This window comes from Ambystoma mexicanum, chromosome 9 (genome assembly GCF_040938575.1).
Source record: "Ambystoma mexicanum isolate Mex_15411 chromosome 9, UKY_AmexF1_1, whole genome shotgun sequence".
Classification (NCBI taxonomy): Eukaryota; Metazoa; Chordata; class Amphibia; order Caudata; family Ambystomatidae; genus Ambystoma; species Ambystoma mexicanum.
The window spans coordinates 875910365-875932074 of NC_090931.1; the positions used below are offsets into that span (position 1 = coordinate 875910365).

General features: G+C 42.7%; 1 protein-coding gene across 1 annotated transcript in view; it reads right to left on the reverse strand.

Moving 5' to 3' along the window:
* Window positions 1-16820: 16820 nt before the first annotated feature.
* The window catches only part of COPS8 (COP9 signalosome subunit 8), a 248396-nt gene continuing 243506 nt past the window's right edge, over window positions 16821-21710 (reverse strand). The window contains exon 7 of the mRNA XM_069615984.1: window positions 16821-17705. Within this exon, the coding sequence (XP_069472085.1) occupies window positions 17626-17705 (80 nt within the window). The 3' untranslated portion in view covers window positions 16821-17625. The remainder of the gene's footprint in view (window positions 17706-21710) is intronic.

Below are 21710 nucleotides of genomic sequence, written 5' to 3' on the forward strand. Positions count from 1 at the left end.
GAGTGTTCCCTTTTGAGGGGTGCTTTTACAGCGTAACACAGCGTGGTGATCCAACAGGACTTATGTATCCTATCAGTTAGCACACTGTATTAAACTGCACAAGTGGTAGACCTAATCCAGAAGTCCCGCTACGAGCCCCCACTCTGTGACTGAATTCAATCCAGCACTCCAACTAAGTCAATGCCTAGTCTGGGATGCCCAATGGAAGCCCTTATTTATATATCTTTTTATGTCAAAGTTCTTAAATCTGGATGATGAACCCTTATATAACGCCCCTCTCTTTGAATCCCCCTGACCTCCCTGAGCCAAGAAGTAGGTTTGTTTTGCAAATTAAAAGGTTTATTGGAAAAATTAAACAATATATATATATCACACTTATGAACAAAATAATATCTGATAGCACACTTATAAAATAGTGGAGTTGGAATAGGAAGGTTATGGTAGCAGAGAATACTTTTTATGGTTCAAGGAAATGCAAGATGGGAAAGAATGCAACACAGAAATAAAAACTTGATATGATTTCAACAAGCGATAATATGATCACTTTTTCCCTTGTGACAACTCACTCCCCCTTATGCAATAGGAAGAGATGGAAATGAGGACACACAGGTTTCAAGAATACAATTAATGCAGTTCAATCCCAGTTCCCCCCAGCACGTTTAGAGAGAACAGGTATGATTTAAAACAGGCAAAGTCCTTTTAGATGTGATTGCAATGAAGTGAAAAATATGCTAAAAATGATTTTAATTCACTAAAGGAGATTCAATGTAGGTGATAGTTACTTTGGATTGGTACAGGTCAACACTAGCAATGATTCATAAATGATTATCAGATTGAAAACGAAAGTCAGCAGTTGCAAGCAAAAGACAGCTATTTTGACAGAAAATGAAATGGAGCTAAATTGCAATTCACAGCACTTTTTCTGCGGGCGTAAATCACGATTACGGAAAAACTATAAGGAGTTGGAATGTCATTTTGGGTTTGTTGGACAGCTTAGGATCTTAAATTTCGCTTCTAGGACGAGCGGTTCAAAAGATAGAGACGTTTTTGTGGAGGTAGATTTTCAAAAATAAAGTCAAGGTTTCAGAATGACAGATGATGCTTTTACAGATTTGAAATCACAGGATGGACAAAATTCTGAATGCAGTTCTGGACAGGTTGAAATGGATGGGATAAGATTACTTTAGACTAAGAGATTGGTTCTGTACAGTTCTAGACTGGATACTCACTCCTAGTTTTGGAATAGAATGGACCTCGTCACAGATCTGGTCAAGTTTGGGCTGCGGTTCTCTCGCCACCGGACAGGTCTCAGGCCCTCTGGGTTCTGCTCACAGCATGGCCTCTGGTCTGCTATCGGCACTGCACGGCGGTCTGGTCTCTTGACCTGGATCTGATGGGTTCTGGATACAGCTCTGCTTTCTCTGGATCTCAGTCCTGGCACAGGGTTATTGGCTAGAATCAAACAGCAGGGCCTGGCTGTTGAAGGTGAGAGCCCCTTGAAGTTTAGGGGTTAGAATCAGGTTGCTAGATTCTGAAGCCTACTGGGAAAAGTTCAGCTTGTGGATTAGGCCTCTGCTTCTCCAAGGTTCTAGAGTTTGGGTTCTAGAGCTTTGTTCTGGATCTATCTGGAGTCTAAGTTCTTCTGGATATTGTCTGGTCCCTATCTGGGTCTCACCAGTCTCTTTTTGTTTTCTAAGTGAGTGTGGAGGCTGACTTTCTATGCCCAACCCTCTGAGGATCCCGATAGGTTAGAGGATTCGCTGTGCCCTGACTGGAGAAAGGAGTAGTGAATCAGAATGAGTCAGAGTGATGCTGCCATTTTACAATCTATTGAAGAAACTCCCCTTTGCTTTTACTTAGAAATCAATTTTTCATAACAAAACATGTTTCCCAGATACACAAGTTGTTGAGAATACTTGTACACATCACAGATTAATTAAGGTGCATTTTGCTCCAACTCTGATTTTCCTAAGAACTTTAGTTCAGAAATGACAACTTATTCGCGATTTTAGTGGGTTTCGCAATATTGGTCCGGCCCACAATTTTACACAGACCTATGCACACTCTCTGAGCATATTACTGGAAGTTCTTAGGTTTCTAGCATAAACACTGCATCCACAATATTAATAATTACGGGGCTTGGCCTCAGAACATCCCATGGTGTCCAACTTAGTCTTGAACTGTGAGTGAATTTTTGATATTAAGAATCCCAAAGTTGTACATTTCTGTCAGCTTGATACAATATTTTAGAAGCATTTTCCTTAAACATATTTGGTGCAATATTAAATCCACAACCCAGTCTGGTCCGCCCCTAGAAGCTTGGCTCCGACTCAGAGGTCACATGTCTTGTTTCTCCCAGAGCAGTTGTTTGACCAGTTACACCCAAATCAGCATATTCTATTCAGTTGAAAGAGTCTATTGTCTTGACTGAGGGCAGCAGACCAGGGTGCCACTCTCCATCTGATTAACATGACCATGCGATATCCTGCCTTCTGGTGTAGGGGCCTGAGGTGTGAAGGGTTCTCATGGGAAAGCAAACCTTTTGAAGTCTGAACTGCATCAGGCTGCCTCCTAGTCAATTGCAACATAGTTCCTTGTAAAAAAAATATAACATTATAACTTTAAAATAAGCAATTTCTCTTTAAACCGAGTCTTTTTCAATATGAAATCACTGGGTGGCACTCTATATGGCATTTTGATGGAATTCTCTTGCTTGTCATATTTAGCTTCTGAAATACAGCTCTCCTGTCAGAATTTAGATCACCAGCGCCTGTCGGAGGCGAGCAACGGTACTGCACCCATTTTGACAGCTGTACATTTTAAAAGGGGATTTTACTTTGATAGCATAGGATTCTTGCTAATATTGTACTGATGTGGATTCCTGCAGTAGAGTAATGTGGAACACCCCCTGAGAAGGTTGGATCTTTTTGGTGGTTTTGTGAGCCATGATTTTCGCAATTTTTGACACGAAATAAAACAGATTTTTGAACAGACCTGTATTCCTTTGCAATCAGCATTGCTTTTTCCAAGTGGTTTCAGGCTACTGTGTGGGTATCCCAATGGTGGTTTTAGGCAGTGATCTCCTGTGCTCACTGACATGGCAAAAGTAGATGGCAGCCTATCGTTCAGATTTTTACTGCGCATTTTTGGATGATTTCTGGCGAGCAGCATGCTTTCCAGTGGCCATTCAGATGTTTTTAATGCACAGTACTGTTGTAGGGCTTGGATGCGTGGGTGAAAACATCCCACAGTAGCACTCTGAACTGGTAGTGTTTGCCCTCTATCATGAACCTGAGGTATTTTCTGTGCGCTGGCAACATTAAAATATGAAAGTATGCATCTTTCATGTCCAGTTTTGTCATGTAATCTCCCTGCGAAAGTAGGGGGATTCCTTCCTGTAGGGTCACCATGCGAAAATTTTGAGGTTTGACAAATTTGTTCGCTGGGCGCAGATCTAGTACAGGGCGCATGGTTAAGTCCTTTTTGGGTACAAGGAAGTACACTGAATAAATACCTTCCGTTACCTGTGATAGAGGCACAACCTCTATTGCTCCTTTTAGTAGCAGTAGTTCCACTTCTTGAAGAATAATGGCGAGGTGTTCCAATGACAGGCGTCATCCCCTTGGGGGTCTGTACTTGGGGGACCGACTGAATTCTATACAGTACCCGTGGGCTATAGTTGACAATACCCATCGGTCTGATGTTATGCCCTCCCATGCTGGTAGGAAAGATCTTAACTGTCCCCCGACCGGTGATGCATGGGAGGGGACCCGGATCTTCGGGTCATTTGGTGTTGGTAGCCGGGGAACTTCTGGGAGTGGGGCCCCGACCTCTGCCCTTGCCACGGCGTGGTCCTCTTTGCGTGTACTGGCCACTGGTTCCTTGAGTAGAGTATCAGTTGCCTGAAGTGTACTGTTGTTGTTGCTGCTGTTGTTGGAGTTGCCCACGAAAAAAGCATCTGTTGCCAAATCCTCGATTTTATTGGGAGGCCTTGAGATTTGGTCTAAGGTCTTGAGTGTGTCAAACTCTTTCTTTGCAGTCTCCAGTGCGTCGTCCACTGCCTTCGCAAAGAGGTTAGACTCCTTTATTGGTTTGTTAATGAGTGACACCTGTGTTTCTGGCTTAAAACCGGAATTGCGGAGCCAGACATGACGCTTCAGAAGAATTCCCTGTACTAAGGAATGGCCAGCCATTTCTGCAGCATCAAGAGTGTTTTTAATGATGCTCTGGTTAACCAGAGTTCCTTCTGTTACTGTGGCCAATAAGCGAGTTCTTAAGGGCTCAGGAACTTCCTCGAGGTCTTGCCGTAATTTTCCACATTGGGCATCAGCATAACTTGCCAGTAGTGTATTATTATTGGCAATCCTGGTTTAAAAAGCTGCCAAGGCTGTAATTCTCTTACCCAGGGCATAGAGCTTTTTTTCTTCCTTGTCTGGGGTAGCTTCGCTGGTTGACAGCGGAACCCCCTCTCTTTTCCTTGTGGTAGTTACCACCAAGGAGTCCGGAATTGAGTGACCCCTGATGTATAATGGGTCTGAGAGGGAGTAATGAAAAAAGAGAGGGGCGAGAGTGCACAGCTTCTTTTCTTAATAGTATATTTCGTTTCCAATAGATTGTTATTTTGTGAATAAATATGTTAATGGGGTGCAGCCCACTATCATGTGCCACCGTGTTGGGCACAGAAAATGAACATGGAGAAAAAGAGACCGAGGCAATTGTGCCTTCGGTGTGGGCCGCACACCCTTAATTCCCACTAAGGGTTAATCAGTTTCTTTTGTGCTCGTTATTCAGTTAATAAAGTCCAACTTCAATCGTAATTCAAAAATATGTAGATTTTTTAATTTTTCAATTATTGTGTTTATAAAGTTCATAAAAGATTGTGCTTGATTGGTTAAACTTCACCAAAAAAGCTAATTATCTCAGTTGAGGCAAAACAGAAAACCCATCCGGCTAATGCATTTCGGATTGTATCCTTCATCAGAGCCAGGTTAGTACTACACACGTTATAATGCATTATAGATGGATTTAGAAGGTTTACAATGTTTAAGTTCATAATTAATCCGTACATCATGTACAACAACCAGATATTCAAGAATTAACAACCAAAATAATCATAATTAACGAACAGGGCGCCCACAGGGACAGACAAATATTTAACATAAAAGTGAAATTGGAGAAAAGAGAAAAAACAAACAAGTAGGCATACATCATTACAAATCGTAAAAATGCAACATTTACAAAGATAATCATTTTACTCTATAGTTCAAATGGTTAATGGAACTGGTCAACTACATACTAAAATGGCAACGTGATCCCTTGTGATGACTATGGTGCTTAAAGGTCAAACTAGCGGCGTGTGCTTACTGTGCCAAGGTGTTAATTGTCGTACTATATTGTGTGAGAATGCCTGTGGCTAATTTAGCATGTCACTAACCTGTGTGCCAGTTTGCAACCCACGCGTACTGTCCGCGTGTTGTGTTTCTCTATGAAGCACTGCCTGGTATGGAGAGAACAAACGTGTTATCTCCTCCGTGTTATTTACTGCTGTCAGTCTATACGCGATCTGACTTCGCGTTGCATTCTACAAAGATATTGCTTACCTGGAGCGTTGTGAGCAGCGTCTTGCTCAATCAACTCCGAACAGCGTCTGGGACTCGCGGTTCGTGTCGTTGCCCTGGGCAACGTTATGTAAACAAAATGGCCGTTTGTGTAATGCCAAGTCGGCCATATTGGTAGAGGCAATACTAGGACATTGATGGCATAGATGGCATAGTGTGAGAAATTTAGTTAGTAAATGTAAAAAAATGTAAATATAAAGATGTTGATTGCACATGAAAAGGATTGTAAGCCTCATGATATCTGCGTGTCGTATGTTGTGCAGCTAGCACGTGTATGTTCTGATAGTTTATGTAGATCATTGTGTGCCTCATGACTTGGGGTGTCTAATTGGCCATTAATGTAAATTCATGTTGCATATAGATGTACTAACATACATAAACAAAATAATAAATACAAAATAAATAATAAATAATAAATATTACAAAACTATCTGAAGACAGTTTAGCTAGAGAAAACAGTGTTTTCAAATCGGATGGTGATTTATACTTTTTACACGAGCATGTAACAATTTGGCATGTTCATTATTGGCATTGCACGGTGAACAAATGGTGACATTATTACAGGAAGCAGTTGAGATCAAATTCCTCGTTGAGTCCTCATGGTGCCAAAGAATCGAGCCGATCTATCCAATAGGGTTCTCTTTGTTGCCTTCTTTTTTTCAAATCAGCATATACGTTTGTCATTTCTAGGGTTTCCAAAATGTGGAACTTGACTTGAGAGATGTTGTGCTGCTTTGCATTAAAATGTCTTGCTACCACTGAATTAGTGTTTTTATTGCGTATGCATGACTTATGTTCATTCATCCGAATTCTCAGTTTACGACCTGTTTCACCTACATAGTAAAGTCCACATGGGCAACGTATACAGTAAATACAGTTTTCAGTATTGCAAGTACCATAGCTTTTTATCATGATTTTTTCTCCCGTGTATGGATGCGGAACCAGTCCTCCTTTGATGATGTTATTGCAATTACTGCAATTTAAACATGGAAATGTTCCTATCTTTTTTGGTTTGATCCTTTTGGTTCTGGCGTCTCTTGTGTTAACTAGATAATCCCTAAGGTTACTGGATCTTTGATAAGCAAACGTTGGGGTCTCTAAGAAGAGATTCTTAGTTCTTTCGTCATTTTTAAGTATTGTCCAATGTTTATTTATACATCTTTTGATCTGCATACTTTGGGATGAATATTTAGACACATATACAAGTGATGGGGATTGTTTTTTATCCTTTGGTACTAGAGTGCTGGTTCTTGTTATTGTTTGTACCTTTTCTTTTGCTGACTGTAGATCTTCGTTCGGGTATCCCCTATCTTTAAGTTTTTTGCTTAGTTTTTCTAGTTCTTGTTCGTACTCTCTATCATCACTGATAATTCTTTTTAATCGCAACATTTGTCCATAAGGTAAATTCTTCAGAGTATTTTGTGGATGGAAACTCATACGGTGTTATAGATTGTTCCTATCTGTAAGTTTTGTGAACAAAGAGGTAGTGATTTGTCGATTGTTTACATTCACCAGGATATCCAGATAATGGATTCCAGGATTGCCAATTTCCGAGGTAAACTGAATCCGCGGATCTATATTGTTGATGTAACTTATAAACTCATTGAGTTCTTCTCTTGTGCCTTGCCAGATGCCGAATATATCAATATAACGCACCCATGTTTTCAATTTATTCTGCCATTCAGGTTTTTGCAAGATATGAGTCGTCTCGAATTGGTACATAAACGCATTAGCGTAAGCTGGTGCCATTGTTGCTCCCATGGCTGTTCCGGAGGTTTGAATGTAAAATTCATTCTTATGTTCAAAATATGAATTCATTGCAATGAAAGAGAGTAGTGATAAGATGAATTCTTTCACTGCTCCTATATTGTTTTCCTGTAACAGGAGCCACTCTACGGCTTCCTGTCCCAAGTCATGTGGAATGCTTGTATAGAGGTTTACCACATCTATGGTGAAAAGTATGTCATTCTCTGTAAGTTGGACTCCTTCTATGATGTTCAGAAAGTGTGTGCTGTCTTTCACATACGTAGATGTCTTCTGTATTAAAGGGTTCAAGAAAAAATCTATGCATGTCCCTAGTGGTTGTAAAATCCCTCCTGTGGCTGCTACTATCGGTCTTCCAAGTGGATTGTTAAGACTTTTATGGATTTTGGGCAGCAAGTACAAGTGAGGAATGTTTGGTTTTAAGTTCAATAGAAAAGCCTTTGTCTTATGTGTTATCATTTCTCTTTCTTCTGCTTTTGTAAGAAGTTAATCTAGATCTTTTAATATTTCCATGGTCGGGTCGTGATCTATTTTGGCGTAAACATTATGATTGTCCAGTTGTCTTTTGCATTCATTTTCGTAATCTGAGGTGTTTAATAATACCAATGCACCCCCTTTACCTGCTGGTCTAATGGTTATTTTTTCATCAGAGTATAGGTTCTGGACAATTGACATTTCCCCTCTGCTGAGGTTTCTGTTCTTTGTTGTTCCATATTTGATCTTTTTAAGATCTGTTATAACCATTTTTTCAAAAATGTCAATTGCTGGTACATTAATTGGAGGAGAAAAGGTGCTTTTTGGTTTGAATTCTACTAATTCTGGTGGTTCTGGTGAAGAGTTAGTATTTTCCATTTCCGCAAAGAAAACTTTAAGTTTGAGCTTTCTAGTCAATTTATGCAGCTCTACCTTAGTGTTGAATAAATTGGTATTATAAGTCGGTACGAATTTCAGACCTTTCTGCAACACCTCTTCTTCTTGTTTAGTTAGTGTTCTGTTTGAAATATTAACCACTAAGTTGCTCGTGCTTGGAATCTTGTTTGAACTCCGGTGCCCCTTCCTCTTGCCCCATCTCGTTCGTTTCTTCCTTGTTGGTTGTCTAAAAAAGACGTTTGTCGTGATGATGATGCACTGGTACTTGGGGTGGCTCTGTTATGACCACTATCTCCTTCCGCTCTTTGTTGTTGAGGTTGTGCAGTCTGTTCGTCTGTTAGAATCTGTATCTGAACTGCTGTTTCCTGAGTTCCGGTTGGGATGGTGTGGCCTCCGAGGTTGATTTTGGAATTTGTCCGCCCACGTGTAAACTTCGTCTCTCAAATAATCAAACGTGTCACGCCTGAACTTACTTATTTTTCTTGCTTCCAAATCAGTTTTGTATCCCTCTAATCTTGTGTTGATATCTGCAAGTATTTCATCCAATGAATCTTTACTTGTAAGATCAGTAATTTCTGCAGATAAGATCTGTATCTCTTGTTCTAGATTCTGTATGTTCGTAGAGAGCTCCTTAATCGTAAGTAGAATTAAGTCCAAAGAGCATTTATTAAGGATCTGCTCCCATTTATACAAATTCCTTGCTTTCTTTACACAAAGTCGGTTTAAGTCCAATTCGTAAGCCTCTTGGGATCCTTTGTGCCTTGTAATAACAGCCTAGTGTCACTGCATGCAATTTCCGGTTAATTGTTTTTCGGATGGTGTACTCAAGTCGTTTTATCCTTCTATTGGGATCTGCATCCTTTAGTGTGCTGCTGGTTTCCTTGATTAGGCCTAGGATTGCGTTTGCCTCTTCTGTTGAGAAACCTAAAGTTGTCGCTCTCGTGTCCGTTAGTTTTTCAATTTCTTCATAGGACATAATCGCGTGCTTCCTCTCAAAAAATTACACGGAAGTGAAAATAATGAAAAAAAGAGAGGGGCGAGAGTGCACAGCTTCTTTTCTTAATAGTATATTTCGTTTCCAATAGATTGTTATTTTGTGAATAAATATGTTAATGGGGTGCAGCCCACTATCATGTGCCACTGTGTTGGGCACAGAAAATGAACATGGAGAAAAAGAGACCGAGGCAATTGTGCCTTCGGTGTGGGCCGCACACCCTTAATTCCCACTAAGGGTTAATCAATTTCTTTTGTGCTCGTTATTCAGTTAATAAAGTCCAACTTCAATCGTAATTCAAAAATATGTAGATTTTTTAATTTTTCAATTATTGTGTTTATAAATGTTGCATTTTTACGATTTGTAATGATGTATGCCTACTTGTTTGTTTTTTCTCTTTTCTCCAATTTCACTTTTATTGGAAATATTTGTCTGTCCCTGTGGGCGCCCTGTTAATTATGATTATTTTGGTTGTTAATTCTTGAATATCTGGTTGTTGTACATGATGTACGGATTAATTATGAACTTAAACATTGTAAACCTTCTAAATCCATCTATAATGCATTATAACGTGTGTAGTACTAACCTGGCTCTGATGAAGGATACAATCCGAAATGCATTAGCCGGATGGGTTTTCTGTTTTGCCTCAACTGAGATAATTAGCTTTTTTGGTGAAGTTTAACCAATCAAGCACAATCTTTTATGAACTTTATAAACACAATAATTGAAAAATTAAAAAATCTACATATTTTTGAATTACGATTGAAGTTGGACTTTATTAACTGAATAACGAGCACAAAAGAAATTGATTAACCCTTAGTGGGAATTAAGGGTGTGCGGCCCACACCGAAGGCACAATTGCCTCAGTCTCTTTTTCTCTGAGAGGGAGTAAAACCAATTCTGGGATTGGCTCCTCTTACAGGTGCAGGTGTGGACAGCGATGGAGTAATTTGTCTCTTAACTGAGGCGAGGAGACGAATGGTTTGGCTAGTAGGAGGTTTTTTTTTAATTATCTTTTCCACAAAATCAGTATCAGGGGTAGTTTCGCCAGTCTCAATCTCGAAATGCGCTGCAGCCTTTCGAAGTAGCGCATTAAAGGTGGGTTGATCATCTATTGGTGATGGATTCCTGACCGGTGTGGTCTGAGGAGAGGGAAGGTTTAGGATGTCAGGGTCTGTAGACTCTGTTGGTGACTGCCAGGGCTGTGAGCCACCTTCATCTGGGTCTTCCTCGAAGCCACCCCACCCAGGTCAGTGTTTTCCTCAAAACCTTCTTCTGTTCCTAGGTTTTGTTGGTCTTCACTATTTAAGAACTCATCTTCCTGGAAGTGAGGGTCTTCCTCAGTGAGGTCATAAGTATTCATGTCCTCTTGGAGGGGGTTAAATAATCTAGGATATTTAGCCCTAGGGTCCTCCTGAAGTGCCTCCCTTGGCCTCACAGGTGTCTTATTTTCAGGAGTGGACATAAATCTGTCCAGCTTGTCCATGCATAACTGGAATCTCTCAACAGTCCAGTAGTATGGTAAACCAGAACGGTCTGGAGGCGAAAAAGGAGGTCCGCCTGCCTCTATCCATCTAGGTCTGTCCCATAACGTCGAGAATAAGGTCCCTTTGCCTTCTGAGAAACCTTCTTGCAGGCTAGGGCCTTCTTTCGATGGCAGGAGCGATCCCCTGCCTTCCTTCCGGCATCCTCGCCGCTTCCCTGGCCTTGTTAGCGGTTTTCGGGCGTATCACTCGCCGTCCGTTTCTGGGCGTCCTTGGAAACTATACGCGCCAAGCTCTCGAAGATTAGTTTCTCCGCCGAGGGTTCGTCTGTCGTCGTGCTGGGAGGTGCCGAGTCTTTTTCGGCAACGATAGCGCTCTTACGAGGCGCGTCGCCTGATGTTTTGGTGGTAGCGCCCTTCTCTGTAGGTAGCCCAGTCGCTAGTCGCAGCTGCGGTGGTGGCGAGGGCTTGCGACCCTTACGGTCGGCGGAGGACGCCGGTAGGCCCGGCGTCTCCGTTGGCGCTAGGGCTGTCTTCGAAGACGACGTGCCGTGGGTTGTGTGCTTGTGTTTTCTGTGTTCGTCCGTGTCGCCAGGGTGTCCATCCCCATCAGCAGGGCGTGAGCCGAGCCTGTCGGGGCCGGGGACAGACGAGGAGCGGGAACGCTCCCTAGAGGGGTGTACGACCTCCAACGCGGAGATCGGGTTATCACTATCCTCGTCACACTCGGCGGCGGCGGGTGAGGAATCGGACCTAGACATAGCGTAGGCTGCCCACCTCTTGACCCTGCGGTCCTTTAAAGTCTTAGGCTTAAGAATCTTACAGGCCGCACAGCCATCCTGTTTGTGGTCGAGGGGCAAGCAACAGTTACACCGTTTGTGCTTGTCTTTCCAAGTGAATTTGCCCTTGCAGCGCGGGCAAAATCTAAAGGGAGTCCTCTCCATAGCTGAGGATACAGTTACACGAAACGTGACAACGACCCCGAAGGAAAGGGGGGGTAAAGAGAAAGAAGAACAAGAAATGTCCCACGACCCCACTCTCCCTACTGTCTTATGCCGGCGAGGCCAGGCCACGTGTTCGGCAGCACCGAAGGACCTCCTCCGTCGAAGTCACCGCCGTCGAGTTCTTATTCGACGGTGAAACAGCTTCTCAGCTACGACGTCGAAGGAGGGTTCTAATGTATAATGTTAAATAACGACCAAAGGGTCGAGTAAATGTTCTTGCAATTTCTCTCGAGGAGCTCCGCGTAAAGGCGACCAATATCTGGGCGGAAAAAAACAATCTGAGGGACCTCGACGCGTAAGGGATTGTGGGTACACTGCACATCACTATAGGGATAGTGTTTCAGACACGCCTCGTCATTGTCCCATTTTTGACTATGAAAAACAAAATGAAATACTCTGCAGTGACCACTGGATGTCGGACTATGCACAGCATGTGATTCTAAGCAGATTAACAAACATCAGAAATATATATATACACACACAATGGACTGGTCCATGACATCCCAAATTCATGTACTTGTTTCATATATACGCTTCGCCTTAACCAACTTCCCACAGAGCGAGCAGGCTCCTGGAAATCACAGGCAAAGACCAGGTCACACTGTAGATTTTGTGATTCTATGGCTGCTTCTGAAACCTTGAAGCATTTGGTTCTAGACCGCCCTCGACTAAAAGACACTGGAGTTAAATACGTTAGTACAGCAGTACCCCGCCCAACTAAGTAATCTGGGGTAGACCTTTTCGGCCCGTTTGATGTGGGGAGACAGTGGATTGTAAAGAACAACAGATGTCCACAGTCTTGTGGATCACTCCCATCCCCTGCACACCCTGCATGTGTTGAATATACAACCAAAACAGATTGCTTATCTATTATTTTTTATATAAATATGTATGTAACAGTGATTTTTATATACCAAAATTCATCAAAATCTGCGTGTACAAAACAATTTATCAACAATGGAGAATGTCTTGCTCACAAACTGTCAAAGGTTATTTAGACATATTTCAAAAGTAAGAGACAATTCTCATCCTTATATAGTTAATGTCCAATATCCAATGTTTAGGTGACAAGTATTGGCTCAACGTGTTTCGGGAATTCTTTCCCTTCTTCAGGAGCTGCCAATTCCTTCCTGTTGTGACATTCAGTAAAATAGAATATACTGTCTAGGATATGTAAAGACACTACATTCTTTTCTTTTAAATTATGGATGAAAGGACAAATATGTGATCTTGTTTTAATTTATTATTTTCTTGTTTTTCTTTTTCAGACTTTTTGATTTGATTGTACTGTAACATGTCAAATTGTGAAAGGTTTACTGTTTAAAACCAATAACACAATTTAAAAAATAACAATTGAAGGAGAGTATTGGCTAGTCACTGCCCTCATTCGATATATTTTAATCTGGGAGCAACTACAGCTCTTCCCATGCAGCGAGGATTCTGGGGTAGGTAATGAGATGCCAAAAGGATGACTGGAAGAGCTCTGTGGGATACCCATATACTACCTGCAGGGAATTACATAGCGCGTAGTTTGCACTGCCCCCACCCCCCACCCTCCAGTTATCCAGACCTCCCAATGTAAATTCTCATGGTGACAAGAAAGAAATATGTTCAGTTTATGTTCAGCACAATCAGTTGGGAAAGTACAGGCAGCAGCAGAGGGAAATACTTTTTTAAGTGCAATTAAGTGATAGTATCCACCCAACCTTAATCACCCCAATAACTGGTTTGCTGATTACAATGCACGCTGTAGAACAGAGTATGGAAAGACTGTTGTGAAGGGAGCACCAATTATAAAGGACGCACAAGTGGATGCAGCACCTAAAGGAAAGGGAAAGACATTAGAAGAGCTGTACAAGGAAGTCTGTCTGAACCAAAAAGCACTTAATGAAAGTTTTTGCAGTTTGCCAACCAGTTGGAGCTAGAGTTCCTATAATGCTTTGAAGAGTGCACAATTTCCATCTTTCCACACCGATGCATCTTTAGCAAGTTAAATGAATGGGACAAGCACCGTAAGTGCAACCAACTCAGCCCCCATGTGCCAAACAAGGGCAAAAAACATTGTGCCATTGGTCAGAAATCTAATATGGTCAACCAAAATCTTCTACAGCATCAGTATAATTTGGATGCCCAATTTAATCTGCAACTGAGGTCCCCATCTCCATAACATACATAGGTGCTCCAATACATTTATCTGGCAGTGTGGTAAAGCACATTGTGCATCCTCGGCACTCGCTTTATGTGGTAGGCCTGATATATTGGTACTCCATGCATGTCCTTCGCAGCGTTTGTTGGTAAATCCAACTGGTTTATCAATTGATCATATTTTACTACTGTAAGATGCAAAGGTCAATGGCATCTGATGATCTAGAATAATTTGAGTAAGCAGCATAAGTGGTAGGGCCCACTCATCAAGTGAAAGGGTGGGGTAGCAGAGTATTTTCAGAGCCCGCCATCAGTCAAAAGATTGTCTGAACACAAGGTTTGCAGGTGCTTCCTGAACCTATTGACATGGGGGAGAAGTCTGGCTTGTTCAGTTGTGTGGGCGAGAACATACTCCATGCTGCAGGCCAATTACATAGACTTGCTTGATCCTATGTTACAGGTGGCAGCACAGTTGGGGGCTAGATGTTGGAGCTAGTGCAAGCTCCGGCACCCAGTAGCGGAAAGAAAGCCTTGCATTTTTGTTCCCTCCACCAGTGAAGCGCGCTATGGAGGCTGAGATTTTGTGTCCTATTATGGTTCCTATAATATGACTCTAAATTGAGCTATTACTGCATGTCTTAGATTCTCGCTGAGAACCACATTGTAATGATTTGTATTGGGTAACTGTGGGGTTGCTAGGCTAGGTCAAGGATTTTAATTGTGCATTTTTAACTTTTGTCACTTTTCTTTTTCTTTCTCCTTTTTTTCAACTTTCTGATGCACTTTTGTGATGAATTGGGTAAAGGAACACAAGGACTATTTATACACACAGAAGAAGATTCATGTTATGGAAGGACACAGGGAAGAATACCAAGATGCCCATCCATTGACTGTATAAATCCGTTGTTCCAATAGTCTATAACCATTTCTTTCCTGTCCTGAGGAAGACGGTCAAGCCGTCTCTCTCTTTCTCCAAAGAGACAGACGCCTTAGACACCCTTTTGAGGTCGTCGAAACTACCCATTTAGTGATACCAGTGTAACACACGAGAACGGTGGAAGCTACACTAGGTACCGGTGGTTGACTATCTAGGTCGAAATGGTGACAAGTACTGTAGGTTGCATTTCTATCACTTTTGCACTGCAAGCCTGTCTGACAATTTTTAAACTCAATGTTTTCATGAATTATGCCTCTCCAGAACAATAGGCTGGAGGGTTATCGTAACTTTGCACTTTCTTAGTCTTTAATTTCTATCTAAAATTGATTGAACTATTCTATTTAAACTTAGAATTGATTCTTGGATTGTTTATGCACTTTTAGATTGGGGATAACAATAGGACCCCTTCGGGGACCCTTTTTCTTTTCTAAGTTCCCTTTCGCCTTTCTTTTCCTTTTCCCCTTTTCCGCCCCCTGTAGAGTAGATATGGGTTTTTTTGCACTCTGTTCCCATCCTGTACTGTAGGGTGAATATTTTGCTGTCATGCACTTTACCTGTATATATTCGATATTTATTGTCTGCTTTTATGCTGTTTTATCATGGATTCAGCATTATCTGTTATGTGATTTAATATGTTAACAATAAAGATATTTTAATTTTATACTATCCTTGACCTGGCCTATCCCCTCATTGGGTTCTCATACTGATGGTTGGTTACTTCGCTTGATTTTTCTAGAGGTTTGCCCCGCGTGACCCCATTCTTCCTTTTGGTTTCCCGTGTCTCAGGTTGGTCATGCTGCCAACACCTTGGTCTGAACTTCCTCCACTATCTGTCCTTGTCCCTGGTTCATGTTTCTATCTCCCCTCCATCATCTGGTCTAATATCCACACCCTCTCACCCATTGTTAAGGACACTAATCCTATGCTCTGTAGATGAATGATAAAAGTTTAGTAAGCATTTTTGTGTCAAAAACACATTGTTTTTATTTCTAAACAACGTGTTATATTGGGTAAGACTGTGCATGATAATGCAGCATTGCAGTCTAACATTTCTGTGGTCTTGCACGCTTCACTCAGCTGCCCGAGTTTAGTAGTGGGAGCGCTTTCTGGAGGAGAGTCACTTGATCATTTGCGATCTTGACTTTTTATCATGATAACTATACCACACACAATTCTGAGGTTTCTAGCCTTTTCTACTGAAAGTGGGCCAATACCACGCATCTCTGGCCTGCGAAAGGGAGAGTTTTTCCTACCAACTATCATAAGCATAAACTTAGATGGTAAGCAATGGACCACTGTAAAAGAGAGGACAACTACAATGCAGAGTATTGGGGTAGAGTGGGGATTGCGGGCAAGTTCATATGCCAGGAGGAAACCAGAAGTTGGAGAAGGGACCATGGAGCCAAAAGTGGTCAGCCTTTGTGGGAAGTGCTAACTGAAGACGAATATCTTCAAATGTCTATCACAAATCGAGAAGTCAAGAGAATCGCCCGTCAAACTTGAGGCTGGAAAAGAGAAACCTACAAATGAAGGTAAGTAGCAACTGCCAATAACCATAGATTCTCCTCTCATGCCCAGACTCTGGAAAAACACTCACTTCACTTACTGCATGTTTACAACTTAACTTGGGGAAACTAAGCCAGATAGTAAATTCAGGGTTCGCCATTTATGTTGGCCTTTCCACCAAAAGATGGTTTTATTGGTACAATACCGGGGAGAATAACCCTACAACACCCACACCCACTCCTCAAAAACAGGCTTTACTCAAAGTGGAGGTGTGTAAAGGGGCACACATCTTGTGAAGGAGCATTCAACCTAATTTTAGTTCCTGCATCCTCAATGCATAGGATAAAGACAACGGTTTGGTACAAATTCTAAACTGTGCTAAGTTGTTCTGCACCATACTTGCAAGTTGGCTGGAATTTTGATTCTCTAAAAGAAATATGAATTATATGTAAACAAATAAAATCGTATAACAGGAAGCATACAAACGCAGAAACCCATGGTCAGAGAAAATTGTTTTTTATTGAACCTACAACCGCATCAATGTTGGTTTTGGGCTTGATGGGAATTGAAATAAATAACCAGCCACATGGATGTATCCATCCCAATTGGTGAAGATCTCTACCAGGAGAAACTACAAGGATTTCGGTACAGGAAAAACGTGCTTAAAAGCCTTAATATTAGTCAAAATAAAGCAACACGTATTCTCATTAGCAGATTTCGATAAGAAAACAGAAGAATAGATGTCCTCCTTTAAAAGAGGTATTTAACCCAATTTATTCCGTTAACGGTTATCAAATGTTTTGTCCAATACAACACGCACATTTTAATGGAAGGCCCTGCTTTACTCTCAGTTGGCTAAAGTCCTGCTCCTCTATTTGAGAGCTTAATGAAAGTAATGTATTTTCATATACCAAAAAATCCAAAGTATATGAAACCGACCAGCTCCTGAAAGGGAAAATTGTACAGGCATTTGTGTGGGTTTGGAGGGGCCACCGCCACTATGTCCAAATGCAGGGGTAACCCCACTTGGAACTGTACCGAGGCAGGGTAGCAAAACTTGAGACAATCTCGGCATCCTTTCCCCAAACATCTGGCGCTGAGCGGACTGCCGCTCGCTCAGTGGACATCATATTTTCCATCCCACTGCTGGGGCAGGCGAAGCAGCGGAACAGTAACAGTTCCGAGGCTGGAAGTGCGAGGGGACGTTTTCTGACGTCCTGGACAGCCATGGCTCAGGATTTCCCCGGTTTGGCCTGGAATCTCACTGAGGGCTGTGAAAGGCGGGGGTTACAAAGAAGCGGTTATCAATTTTCAAGGAAGGCCACGTAGTCAGTTAGTCTGGCCAGCTGCTGTTCGTTTGGAATCAAAGCCACGGGAGCAGACTCTGCAAAAAGAACAAAACAGAGGGAGAGAAATCACTTTAATAGCTCAATGCAAAACCATCTTTAACGCCAATGATTTCCAGGCAAGTTAATAGAAAGGAAGCCTAACAGTTGCATGCATGTGCTTTCACGCACATTACCTGGGCTTCAGCCCTAACACAATGGAAGCAATGCCAAAAAGACTAACTGCATGTCTTCCAACCTTCCCAGGACACACTGGCACTGAACAGTACACAATCATCCAGCGCCCTTACTTAAAATACTTGACTTGAGCAGAGTACAGCGGGGTTCAGAGAGGTGCAGCACTTGCTGTATAAGTATTCACACAAACCTAGTAGCCTCCTTCAGATGAAGATTAGCTTTCTATATATTTGGCTGTAGTCTGTTTCCCAGGGGTGTTGCTAGGTCTGGAAAACATCCGGGGCTCTGCTAATGTCGGGACTTGGGGCTAGCTAGCCTTTTGTATGTAGCCCCGGAGATTCTGTCCGTGGCTACAACCAAAATACCGGGGGTTATAGCCCCCTCAGCAACACCTCTGCCGTTTCCAAAGATCCATGTGCCTTCCGTTTCTGTAATGCTATTTGAACACAAGCAAATAATTTGGTTAATTTCCAAAGACATAATTAGAACTCAGGTTTTCCATGTCCACTGCCAACACATTAACCATTAGGCCACAGCTTCCCCGGAGTAACTAGATTAAGTCTACTCCAAACACTTAGACCCAACCCAAGAAAGCAAATGTTTCTTCAGTGGGTCTGTGAAAATGGAGCCGCCATGCGCATCCATACTGGACAAGGACTACAGCCTAGAACAATTGTGTCCAGCATCTCCATACACATAGGTCATATGCGAAAATCCCACATGGCAATGGCTGTTCACAGGATCCTCGATTATACAAATAGACAAACTGCAAAACGTTTGTATAGACACAGTGGATTCTTTGGCGTTCGTTGTCCAAGATTAACAACTCCTGCTTACTGTCAACCAACCACCCACCACAGCATAGATTGTGGCTTTCAATGATCAAACCCATGGGATTAGTAATTGCGACTGTGCTGTAGGCAAAATAGGCTCTACATGAGACTCACAGGCAGCACAAATATGTAATCAATACCTATGCATCTACGATTTTAAGTTACAAATACAAATTACTTTTTTGTCACAGGATGTGATGGATAGAAAGGAAATCCTTCCAACAACACTGGAGTTTCTCCAAATACATTACCAAGCAGGGCAGAAACGTCTAGCCTGAATCTCGTGCATGCCGCACCAACATACAACAACCCACACTACTAAAGTCTACTTTATCATAGATTTTTCTCCAATGCATAGGAATGTTGTGGTCTCAGAGCAGGGTAACCATATAGCTAAAACGTTTAGATGCCCTATCCGAACACTTTCTCAATATGGCTATTGATGGAGACTGAGCCATCCTTTCTAAAATGGCACCAATCCCCCTACTCCTCCCTCCACCCGATCCCAGACCCACCTCCCTCCCTATGCCAGTCTTCTCCTCGTTCTCCCCCATCTCTCACCTCAATGTCATCATACTCCTAGCACAAAGTTGGCCATCAAGGTCTCCCTGCCCTCTAGAAGAACATCCTACTCTCCTGGAAACCCATGTCTCCCTGCCCTCTTCGAGAACATCCTAACAGCCTGTGCAGGCAGCATTGCACGGTCAGTCCTTAACCAGTCCTTTTTCTCAGGAATCTTCCCGAAACACTTCAAAACCTCCTATCAAACCTCTCCTCAAAAAAATCCTTGCTCGACCCACTCATTCCCCAGAACTACCAGCCTATTTCCAACACCAGCTTCATTGACAAACTCCTGGACCACACAGCATATAAACAGCTGTGCCTCTTAACAGAATCCAACAACCTTCTTGACCCGGCCCAAACTGGATTTAGACCACTCTGGAGGTACAGAGTTCTCCCTTGTGTCAGATTGGGATGATTTAAAAAGAAACCAGCATGAGGAAGGATGGTGCAGCGTTCATCCTTTTCGACCCATCTGCAGCTTTCAATACCATTGACCACTCCATAATCGCAGACAGGCTACACTCCCTCGGAATTAAGGACTCTGTCCTAACATGGATCTCTTGTCTCGAATACCATGCTCCTCCCCCACCATTCTCCTGCCTCTCTCACCCAGTTCCGAAAGGGGTTCCACAGGGAGCCTCCATTTCCCCCCTCCTCTTAGCCCTTTGCCCACACTCATCAGATCTTATATCCTTGTCTGTTACAACTACGCTGACGACACCCAGTTCATCCTCAAGATAGCAAAATTGCCAGGTTCTGCCTGCCTGGACCTCTCCTGTCTTTCTGATATTGACCTCTGGATGATCCTGATCCTCCTAATCCTCCTCCTCCTCCTCCTCCTCCTGATCCTCCTCCTCCTCCTCCTCCTCGTAGTTGGGAAATCCTCGCTCTCCTTCCCCAACCAATTCCCTGGCCACACTCCATAGGATCCCCTCACCCCCTTGCAACATCCACTTCTGTAAAAAACCTCAGCTGCACGCGACTCAAACCTATCCCACTCTCAACGGCTTCTTCCACCTACGCATCCTCAGGCGACTCATCCCATAGATCACCTACCCATACCAAATCTCTGCTATCCTTCCCATCATCCTCTCCTGCTTAGACTATACAAACTGCCTCTTTTTAGGTGCCCCAGCACTCTAGATCTGGAAACTCCAAAGAATCCAAAACGCTGCTCCTCGTCTCCTCATTGGCCTCATCAAGAGAACATATCAGCCCCACTCTCCGAGTGCTACACTGGTGCCCTATCAGTCAACAGACTATCTTTAAAGCCATGTGCATCACTCATCGTGCCCTCCACAATCTGGACCTGAATTCCTCCAGGATAAACACATACATTCTAAGCCCACCAGAAACCTCAGATCCGGCTCTGCTCTTCTCCTCGTTATCCCCCATTACAACTCCATAGATTGGAAGGATCCTCTTTCTCCATTGAAGTCCCTGCCATCTGGAAGTCGCTTCCTCTCCACATCCGCCGCATTAATAACCACCTCGCTTTCAGAAGTGCCCTCAAAACTTGGCTATTCCATACTATAATCTGAAATCCTCTTCCCCAACTAATTGCCATCACCTTTTTCACAAGCACCAGCCTCACTGTCTCCGAAACACCACCAAGTGGATGTCGGCTGATGTCACGGCAGCCCGCTTTACAGACATGGCCTTACACACATCAGTCACTGAAAAGAACAAGCTACTTTCTTACCTGGTAACGTTCTTTCGATGGGATGGTCCGACGACGTATTCCATATCTATGACATGTAATCACCGCAGCACAGCTGTGGTGATTACATGTCATAGATATGGAATACGTCGGAGGACCCAATCCCCTCGAACCTCTGATACAGAAACCCACCAGCGAACGTCAGCAGTTATCGCGGTGGCCCGCCCTGCTCAACCCAAGTCCATGCTTTGCACTTGATCAAACATCGGCTTTACAGCATTTACACCTTACAATGTTTATCCCACCCTGAAGCTCCAAGATATAGGCTGGTAACCGTTTGTTGCACTTATAACTACTTAGGTTAGACTTCGTAACACACAGAAGTTATAGACAGGTATCCTTGAAAAGGCACTTCGTATACCCCTTTGGTTAACATACAGAGAACTTGGAAGACATGTATTAAGTAAAGGTAACCAGTCTCTTGCGCTTATAGAATCACATTATCCTAGTTTCTGGTAGCCGGTCTGTTCCACCTAGAATATGTTCTAGGACAACCACTGGATTGCACTTAGTTTGACTCATGGATAGCCTTCCCAGAATAATCTACGCAGGTAACTGGCCACAGAAGATCAAACACAGCAACGTCAAAGATGAGCTCCATCTGAGTTGAAGGTGTGTATAAATGCACCATTTCAGTGGACATCTTCTGCAGGCACGGCTATTCAACCAAACACTTTAGAATGCAGCTATGTCTATGACAAATTCGGTGTAGCTTGTCACAACCTTTTTTCGCACTGAAACTCCAGACT